At 35.6% G+C, this 10,203-nt stretch overlaps 2 protein-coding genes across 4 annotated transcripts; both read left to right on the top strand.

Moving 5' to 3' along the window:
• Window positions 1-200: 200 nt before the first annotated feature.
• On the top strand, window positions 201-4,968 carry LOC103930253. 3 transcript variants are annotated; one of them, XM_048583469.1, is made up of 9 exons: window positions 201-563; window positions 644-854; window positions 2,142-2,289; window positions 2,579-2,729; window positions 2,825-2,950; window positions 3,041-3,121; window positions 3,263-3,455; window positions 3,530-3,800; window positions 4,451-4,968. In XM_048583469.1, exons 2-9 carry the CDS (start codon window positions 660-662, stop codon window positions 4,702-4,704), a joined length of 1,419 nt encoding a protein of 472 aa, XP_048439426.1. In that variant the 5' UTR covers window positions 201-563; window positions 644-659; the 3' UTR covers window positions 4,705-4,968. The 3 variants fall into 3 exon arrangements, with proteins under 3 accessions (XP_048439426.1, XP_009337831.1, XP_009337832.1); XM_009339556.3 differs by having other exon boundaries at window positions 201-854; XM_009339557.3 differs by having other exon boundaries at window positions 202-854; window positions 4,454-4,968.
• A 2,786-nt stretch (window positions 4,969-7,754) lies between these two features.
• Window positions 7,755-9,092, top strand: LOC103930277 (F-box/kelch-repeat protein At3g06240-like). The gene has a single exon (XM_009339587.2). The coding sequence runs from the start codon at window positions 7,755-7,757 to the stop codon at window positions 9,090-9,092; it is 1,338 nt and encodes a 445-aa protein (XP_009337862.2).
• Window positions 9,093-10,203: the final 1,111 nt, after the last annotated feature.

The raw sequence follows: 10,203 nt of genomic DNA, 5'->3' as shown, positions 1-10,203 counted from the left end.
GAATTTTAATTTCTTACATCGCATGCAAGTAATTGCGGGTAGTGGCAGATATATACTGGGACTTAGGTGGCCTCAAGATCACTCAGAGTCTGAAAATATACAAATAAAGATCTTTCGATGGTCGATCCGATGTTTGATACAGGTATTTTTGTGCTCGCCAAGAGTTAAAGAAAATACCTTTGGCATGTTGCGTCCACACTACTCTTAGCATTCGGCGGGGGCGGATTGGCGGGCCATTCAAAATTTCAGAGAATCTGGAAATAGAAATTAAAATAATAATATAATTACATATCTGGAACATGCCCATCGTTTTATCTTTTTATTTATTTATTTATTGATAATTATGTCTGCCATTTAATTCTGATTAATTCTCTCCCTCTTCCTCTCTAGTCGCTGGCTCTGACACTTTTTCAGAGCTCTCCCAATTTTCAACCCCTCTCACAAGCGCTTTCCAGACGATGAAATTTCACAAAAATTAGGGTTTTGTGGGGATTCTTGTGATCCCGTCCTAAAAGGGCTTCCATTCCACTTAATTGCGGAACGTTGTAGAAGGGAGGATTTGGGTGTGTGGATATATATATATATTTTTTGAATTTGAATTTGAATTTGAATTCGAATATATATTGGGTGGTGTATGAAACAGAATCTGAGAGTTGAGAATGGAAGTGGGAAGGAGAATATCGGCAAGTCCTCGTCCGTGCTCCGTCCGGCGAGTGGTGGCGAAGAAGAGGGGTAGCTCCGATGGGTTTGTAAACAGCGTGAAGAAGCTTCAGAGGCGTGAGATTTCTTCGAAGCGTGATCGAGCTTTTGGGATGAGCAATTCCCAGGAGAGGTTCCGCAACATGCATCTCGTGGTTCGTTTTCTTTTCATTTATCTCATTTCCTATTAGTATTATTAATCCAATGCAATTGAAAATTTTCAATTCTTTTCGCCTGAAAATTTGTTGAAATTGTTTTGTGCTTGATGTTTTAATGGGGATTCAGCTTAGAGCAATTCTTGTAAGCAAATTAAAGACTTGTTTGATATTTTATTTGAAATTTTTTATCATTTCTCAAAACTTTTCTCGAAAACAATTTTATTTAAGATTCAAAAACTTGTTTGATATGCAATTTAAAATTTTTGAATCTTACAACTTAAACTCAACAGAGAGATTCAAAAAGAGAGGAACGAAAAAGAAAGAGGATAGAGGATAGAGGAGGAAAGAAAATAAGACATGATTGGAGGAAGGAGAAAGAAGAGAGGATCGAAGGAGATAGAGAGGAGGATAAGTGAGAGAAAGAACTGAGAGAATAAAGAGAACAGATTGAATGAGAGAGGAAAAAGGTTAAAAAAAAAATAAAAAAAAAGAGAAGTGGGGAGATAGAAAGAAGAAAAGAGAAAAATAGATTTAGAGTGAGAGGGGAGGAGGGAGAAAAAAGAAAGGTGTAACTTTAAGTTTAAAAATTCTAAAAACTCATTTTTTGTTTTTTTATATAATAGATTGTATTTTTGAGTTAGTTCAGTTTTTGAAAATAGTCATACTAAACAAGTTTTTAAGGTCTAAAACTTAAAAAATTGTTATTGAGTTTAAAAAGTTTAAAAAGTTTAAAAAGTTGGATTCGGATTTTGTGATAATCTTAACATTTTAGAGATGTTTTGGTCTGGTGTTTCCCACCCGACTCATATCATTGTGGCCTCGGTTTATGTACTTTATGAATGCCCAGGGTTTGTTTCTATAGAGTCTGCTGAAGCTGGCCTTAGAGTAAATCTTGTGATCATATTAATTACCTACTAAATATGGGGCATTAGAACTTAGAAGCTCAAGTTATGGAGAAATTTTATTGTGGCAGTCACATGATGTTGCTAATCCATGTGTTATGATATGAGTGGGTGACGGGGTTGATTTATTAGGGGACTAGTGCATAGTGTTGGGTAAACAATTAGAGTGGTAAAACATTGGTAACATCACGTGGGGATATGACTGTCACACTGTAAGCCTCTGCCAAATATAACCCAACATTTTTTATTTTATAGTTTAACAGTAAATTTGATATTCATGGTAATCCTTACTTTATCTGTCAAGCATATCATGGTGGTTATCAATATCATGCTGTTTTTATTTTATTTTTTTGGGTACCTAATTAGTTAATTTCTGCTTCAGGAGGAATATGATACTCATGACCCCAAGGGACATTCTTCGGCCATATTGCCTTTTCTGATGAAAAGGACAAAGGTCATTGAGATAGTTGCCGCACGTGACATCGTCTTTGCTCTCGCACACTCTGGTGTTTGCGCAGCTTTTAGTAGAGGTAATAACATGCCAAATGGTATTGAATATTGTACTAACCAAATGCAGAACTTTATATTCCGTATTTCCAGTCTAGTAAATATTACAATAGGTTAGGTCAGTCCATTTGGATTATAAATCACAACAGTTGAAGGAGGAGATACGCATTTTAAATAGAAGAAGATCCAATATATAATAATTGGATTTAAAATGACTAGAAAAGTAGAAATAAGACTGGGTGAGCAAGCATTAAGTCCCAATCGTGGGTGAATGGAATCTTACTTATTCTCAGTTGGCTATTCATATTGCAGAGAAAAACGAGAGGATTTGTTTTATGAATGTTAGTCCTGATGAAGTCATTCGGAGCTTGTTCTATAATAAGAACAACGATTCGCTCATCACAGTTTCAGTTTATGCTTCAGACAACTTCAGCTCTTTGAAATGCAGATCCACAAGGATTGAGTGGGTAGATTGAACTCAATATTTATGTGTAGTTTTTCATTGCCTTCATTGGTTATCTGTTTCTTATGTTCTGTTATTGTTTATCCTTTGGCTAGATATATAAGGAGGGGACAGCCAGAAGCTGGCTTTGCTCTTTTCGAGTCCGAGTCTTTGAAGTGGCCTGGGTTTGTAGAGTTTGATGATGTTAATGGCAAGGTGCTGACATACTCAGCACAGGATAGGTATGTTTTCATTGTGTGACATTTCTAATATACGATTACCAAATCCATTAGGATACTAACGGACATCCCTTTTTTGTGGTACTGGGCCAGTATATACAAGGTGTTTGACCTTAAAAACTATACCATGCTGTACTCTATATCAGACAAACATGTACAAGAAATCAAAATCAGGTATGTCTCTTTCTTGTTCCCTACCCCTTTTGAAACTGTTGTGCTTACTTTGCATAGTTTGTTGACCAATAGTGATGCTTAAGTTCTTAATACAATTCGTCTGTATTCACTATACCCCATAATTTCTGTTGTTTGTAACAGTCCAGGCATCATGCTGTTGATTTATAACAGAGCTACTAGCCATGTTCCTCTGAAGATTCTATCAATAGAAGATGGCACGGTTCTCAAAGACTTCAATCATCTACTTCATAGAAATAAGAAGGTGGACTTCATAGAACAGTTCAATGAAAAGCTTCTTGTCAAGCAAGAAAATGAGAACCTTCAGATTCTGGATGTAAGTAAATTATAGCAATTATGTCGACAGTTCTTTTGCACCCTTGATTATTCATGCCTAATCAACTTCTGCAGGTTCGAAATGCTGAGATGATGGAAGTTAGCAGAACAGACTTCATAACTCCATCAGCATTTATCTTTCTGTATGAGAACCAGTTGTTCCTGACATTCAGAAATCGATTGGTGTCTGTGTGGAACTTTCGTGGAGAACTTGTAACTGCGTTTGAGGATCACTTGTTATGGCATCCTGACTGCAATACCAATAACATTTATATAACAAGTGATCAGGATCTTATCATATCTTACTGCAAGGCTGATTCTGATGATCATTGGGCAGAAGCAAATGGTATCTCTTTCCACTTCCTTTTCAGTTTTTATACAACTAGTGATTTTAGAGTTCTTGGCTGGGCTCAGAACAACTATCTTGCTTAATGATAATGTGTGTCCACTGTCTAGTTAGTAACAAATATAATGGAATTTTACATGGCAAACTAGAACATCCTTTTCATGTCTAATTTTTTGAAGTTAAGCACAGTGTTGGCCTTGTTCTCTTCCTGCTCATGATGGTTGTAACATATAGTAGGGGGTGAAACCTGGAAACCAAAACTTCATTTGGTTTATTTTCAAATGGACATAAAAACACTGTAACTTGATATTCTGTGAGACTATAATGAATTTCTTTACCTTATGTTTCTGCTCGAGCAACTCTCCCTGGCATCTTTCTAGTAAATACAGACACCTATACACGCAGCTCATAGATCAAAAGATGATAGTTGACATTTTCTAACAACATAAGTTTGTTCATTTGATATGCTGAGCTGGTTGTTTTCATGAATGCTAACAGTTGTTGGAAGTTTTATCCGTCTTTGCATGTTCCAATTTCTCCATGAAGCAAGAACATAGTAATCGCTTTGTTTACTTGTCACGACTAAGCATTGATGTTATGAAAAAAGTTTGGAGGATATTATTTTGTCATCTCATATCTGGTTTTTTTAGCAGCTGGATCTATTCATATTAGCAATATCTTAACTGGAAAATGCCTGGCCAAAATAAATCCTAGCAATGGTGGTCCCAAGATCGACAACCGTGAAGGCAATGCTGGCTCCTCAAGGAAGCAAAGCAACTCATCTGTGGTGAGCAGCACCGTCGCTGACGCTTTGAAAGACGTAACTGCTCTCTTCTATGATGAAGATCGCAACGAGATATATACAGGAAATAGGCATGGTTTTGTTCATGTGTGGTCAAACTGAAGTTCAGGTTATCTTTTAGCTTTTAAGGGCTATGAAGCTGCTGTTAGAGAAATAGTCTAGTTTGGCAGCCTAGCTTGTTAGTGGATATGGGATATTGCCAGTGGCTTTGTATCATTAGCTTTCTTGAAAGTGCTCTCGCATTGTATCATAAAATGATTTCAAATTGCTAATGTAGATTTCAATAGAACTGGATTTTTGGTTTTGTAAAAAATGTTTACATGCAAGTTCTGTATTTCTTTCAACATGTGAGGTATGTTACTGACACTTCAAGGGTATTGTTTACTACACTTCCAAAAAATTCAAGGGAATGGTTACTAACATTCCTAAAAAAATTCATCATGCGCTATTTTTTTTTTTTTATTCTTTTATTAGCGAAGACAGTATGACGACTTTTTTGATGTGTCATCAACAACTCTCCATATCTATTGTGAAACTACATTTTTATGGATTGTTAACCACGAATGTCTAAAATGTCAGCTTAACCTTTTTATGTTAAATAGGTTATGTTTGCTTACGTCGTTAAACTCTTTACAAGAAATTTTAGTCTCGCGACAATTAAGGCGATCTAGTCTAGCAACGATATAGGTAAAGCTCTCAGCGATTTAGGCTCTCAATTTTGGATCTGATCTAAGACGGGCAAATCTGAGCGATATCAATAGGTTCTTGTTGGAAATAAGGTACAATGTCTTCTTGTAATTAATTGCACAACTCGTTTTTTCGGTTTAATTTTTTTCTTATGAGTTGAAATAAGTTGCAGCAATTCATTCTGAGTTTTTGTGCGAATTTGTTTTCTTTATTTTATAGTTTGTAATTCTAATTTGTTTTATGGTGTAGATGCTTTGTTTATCCAAGCCTAATTATGTGTTGCAAATGTGTCTTGATCTTTTGTGTGGTGGAATATTTTATATTTAGATGATGTAGCTGCTACCCATGTAATTACCCTTCGTGACTATTGTTTTTTGACTGAAATATATGAATTCTCATTTAATACAAGAAATCACATGATAATAGTACTTATATATATATATATGTATGTATATATGCATATATGTGTGTGTGTGTGTGTGTGTGTGTGTGTTTCCTCTTCTGCCACAAATGGCTAGACTCCTAAAAAACTGAAATATATGAATTCTCATTTAATACAAGAAATCACATGATAATAGTACTTATATATATATATATATGTATGTATATATGTATATATGTGTGTGTGTGTGTGTGTGTGTGTGTTTCCTCTTCTGCCACAAATGGCTAATCTCACGGATGAGTCTCGAATTTGTATGTGCGGCTTCACAGAGGAGGACGAGGCAAAGGCAATGCAGCAACAAGAACACAAACTCGACAGACTTAGACAACAATATCCTCGTCAACGTTTTGTCTAGGCTTCCGATGAAATCATTTGCTTGGTGATACTCTAAAATATATGTAGCAGCAAATTGTTCCTGTTGCACCATAAGCTCCATTGAATAACAAGAATCAAATCCTTTTCGTTTCTTGTTCTGCTCTCCAATATTCTCATCGCATCAACCAATCCTTCAAAGAACAATCGACAGCTTCTCGAGATCGTATTCCAAAGAGCTTATGCACCAAACTGCCACGATCGATGCAACTGCTATCTTCTAGGATGAAGATGTAAACCGGAAATAGGCATGGTCTTGTTCGTGTGTGGTCTAACTGCAGTTCATATTAACACTTTGGTTTTAAGAGCTATGAAGCTGCTCTTCAAGAAATAGTTTAGTTTGGCAGCCTGGTTAGTGGAATATGGGATATTATCAGTGGGTTGTATCATTTAGATTTCTTGGAAGTCTTATTCGATATGGTGATTGATGACATGAAAATTGCACTATTTATTTATTTTAACTGAAAAATTGTATAAAAACAATCAAAATCTACAGGCAATTTCATCAACCTGCAAAAAAAGAAAGTGATTAAAAATTAAAACCCAACCTTTAAAGATAAATTCCTACAATGAATTTTTGCGACAATGTAAACCTTCACTACTAGTGAGAAGCAAATCTACATTACTGGATCATCTTTTAAATTCCCTTAAAAGAAAAAACAACAAGATCTTTCTTTTTTCGTATTTTTTTTCCTAATTTTTAAATGCATGGTTCATTGTAACTACAATTTTTAATTTTTTTTTTTTCCAAAAAAAATTCATCATGCACTCATTTCTCTCTTATTTTTTTTATTACGGATGAATGCATGATAACTTTTTTGGTGGACCACTAACAACTCCCCTTATCAATTGTGAAATTACATTTTTATAGATTGTTGACTAATGAACGCCTCAAAATGTTAAATTTACCCTTTTATGTTAAATAGGTTATGTTTGTTTACCTTATTGGACTCTTCACTATAAATCTGGGCTCGCAGCGGTTTTGGATACATGCAATCTAGGCTCACGATGGTAAATAGGCTCTCGGTGATTTAGGCGATTATGGCGATCTAGTTTCTCGGTGATTTAAGCGATCTAGTTTCTCGTCGATTTAAGTGATCTAGTTTCTCAACGATTTAGGCAATCTAGTCTCTCAACGATCTAGGCTCACAAGTTTATATTTGATTTAAGACTGGACAAATCTGAGTGACAGCGGTGAGTCCGTGTTGAGAAATAAGGTACAATTACTCTTATAAATGTTAGTAAAAGTTGTTTTTTAGGCTTTAGTTAGCCCAAAAAGTTGCAGCAATTTATTCTGAGTTTTTATGAGAATTTGTTATCTCTCCTTTTAGAGGTATAGTTTTATTTTTCATGGTGTAGATGCTTTGTTTATCCAAGCTTAACTTTGTGTTGCAAATGTGTACTCTTGGTCCTTTTATGGTTGGGGTTGTGCCGGGATGAATTCTTTATTATTTTTTATTTATATGATGTAGATATATACCATTCTTGTAATTTTATTACCGTTTGTGATTATTGACCATTTGTGGCTGTAATTCGTGAAAACAAATCTCATTTGATTACGAAAATTAAATAAGATAAAATTGCATTTTTTATTTCTTTGATTGAGAATATTAAATATATATTTTTATTTTGTTTGAATAAGGAGCACTAAATGGAGACGCGGAGTATAAAAAGATTGAGACAAAGGCAAGGCAGCGACAGCAAGAAAACAAATTTGATGGACGTCGACAACGATAACCTCGTCGACATCTTTTCGAAGCTGCCGGCAAAGTCACTTATTCAACTCGGATGCATGTCGAAAACCTTGTCAAACATCGTCAGCTGCCCCTATTTTGTCAAGCAACACATGCATTTTCTGACTGCGACAAACGCCGCTTCTGAAGTGCCTCGGCTTATGGTTGTGGCACAATCAAAGAACAGGTACGCTGGAGAGCTGACGGTGTTGCAATCACTGCAATACGACGGCACTTCTTTGGAAAAGAGCAGGCATACCATTGTCTCAAAGGTTATATTTCGCAGGCAAAATTATTCTTTTGACCTAGAGTTTTTTTTCTGCAACTTGGTTTGCTTGAAAGACAGCAATTATGGTTATGGACGCCGGTGCTTGCTGTTGAATCCGTTGAAGGGAGAAGCTGTTATACTCCCAGTTGATAACACCATTCGTGCCGATGTTCCAGCAAATACAATTCCCAAATCCTATGAATATTGGTATGGGATGGGATTCGATAATGCGAACAACAAGTATAAGATTGTTCGTGTTTTTGGATACAAGTTTGATTATGATTTTGGGTATACTGTGTACAAATATTTGGTCTCTCATGTCCATGTGCTGGGAACAAGCTCATGGAGGGAGATAGACTCAGTTCCTCCTCGAAAAATAACTGATAAGAAAGTGTCAGCTTATGGAGATATGCATTGGCTAACAACGCACTCAAGAAGAGTTCAAGAAGATATCTTCTTCTACATAAGCATATTAACCTTCGACTTCAAGAAGGACAAGTTTTGTTGGAACATTCCTGTTCCCCCCTCAAGCAGAGGGCCCCGTAACTTCCCTCCTGTCGAGCGCTTTCAGTTGGTCAATCTGAAGGGATCTTTGTCCCTCATTGACGCTTCATCCGATAAGTACCTGGAGATTTGGATGTTGAACAATTATGATGAGAAAGAGTGGATTTTCAGCTACAGAATTGATGGCAGTGCGTTTATAGCAGCATGCCCGTACAGAAGTTTTAGGTTTTGGACTTGCGGTGAATGGGAGCACGGCATATTTTTTAAGAAATCCGATTGCACCACGCCTGATGTAATCTTTTTGGATCTAAGAAGTGCTTCCATCAACTGTGTAGAATGTCCGGTATCAAAAAGGGGATTGCATACGAGCGTACTGAGTTATACCGGTGGTTTGATTTCCCTAAGAAGTTATGGGTATCTGGTGGAACCGAAAACAAGCTCCCGGGATCTTAATGCATTTTCAAACCTGTGTAAGTTTGATTAGAGGAAGCTGCTTATTGTTATCTCATTATTTGTACCTTAATGTATTGTATTTTCCTTTTTGAATAATTCCTTGCTATAAATTTCAGGGTACTTTCCTTTGAATTTGTCTCTGATTAAACTGAATTTAGAGAACAACCTTTTAAGCTGTTCATCCATATTTCCTTTGAATTATATTCCCAAGAGTAAAAAGGACCATTACTCGGTTGTTTCTTTCTATATTTTTGCCTTTTGAGAAATATCGGGACTTCTCTGGATTAGTATTTTATTTTATTGGTACAAGAAATTATTATTCGCATTTCAAAAAATCATTACGCATTCATTCTTTCCTTTGTTTTCCTAATTGTTATTTTCCTTTAACAAAATCATTATGCATTCATTTTTTTCTTTATTTTTATATTAGGTAATGCATGAAAACTTTTTTAGAATGTCAATAACTCTCATTATCAATTGTGTAACGAAAGTCTCAAATTGTCAATTGTACCCTTTTATGTTTTGTTAAATAAACTATGTTTATTGTCTCATTGAAATCTTCACTAGGCCATATAGGCTCGAATCGATTTGGGCTTGCCGCGTTCTAGGCTCTCGAATATCTGAGACGAGACGATTTGATTTGCGACAAGCAAATCCAATTTGAGACAAGCAAATCTGAATTGAGACAGACATAGTTGAGCGACATTGGGTGGATCTTTATTTTTCTATTAGGTAATGCATGATGATTTTCTTGGTGTGTCAATATCTCCCATTATCAAATTGTAAAGTACACTATTTTATGTTAAATTATGTTTGTTTATCTCATAGGCTCTAGGCGATCTAAACTTCCAACAATTTTAGCTCTCGAATTTGAATCTCATCTGAGACAAACCGATCTAAACAGAGACATGCAGATATTATCTGAGATAGACTAATATAACCAACATTAGTGAGTGTTAGCTGAATAATAATTAAGGTACAATGGCTCCTCGCAATTGTTTGTACCAAAGTTGTTTTTTTCGATTTCTTGAATCCGAGCTAATTCATTATGAATTTGTTGTGCGAATTTGCTATCTCTTAATTTTTCTCCAATGTTGTTTATATTTTGTTTATCAAAGCATGACTTTATATGTTCCTAATGT

Source organism: the organism of the source record quoted next, unplaced genomic scaffold (genome assembly GCF_019419815.1).
Source record: "Pyrus x bretschneideri cultivar Hongxiangsu unplaced genomic scaffold, Pyrus_bretschneideri_v1 Contig2, whole genome shotgun sequence".
NCBI classification, from domain to species: Eukaryota; Viridiplantae; Streptophyta; class Magnoliopsida; order Rosales; family Rosaceae; genus Pyrus; species Pyrus x bretschneideri.
This window is presented reverse-complemented; position numbering and strand designations above follow the sequence as displayed.

Excerpts from the sequence above, each read along its gene's own strand:
- LOC103930253 (XM_048583469.1), top strand. The coding sequence starts at position 660 with ATGGAAGTGGGAAGGAGAATATCGGCAAGTCCTCGTCCGTGCTCCGTC. Across the intron at positions 2,951-3,040 it reads ACATACTCAGCACAGGATAG|TATATACAAGGTGTTTGACC; the intron begins GTATGTTTTCAT and ends GTACTGGGCCAG. Across the intron at positions 3,456-3,529 it reads AGAACCTTCAGATTCTGGAT|GTTCGAAATGCTGAGATGAT; the intron begins GTAAGTAAATTA and ends CAACTTCTGCAG.
- LOC103930277 (XM_009339587.2), top strand. The coding sequence starts at position 7,755 with ATGGAGACGCGGAGTATAAAAAGATTGAGACAAAGGCAAGGCAGCGAC.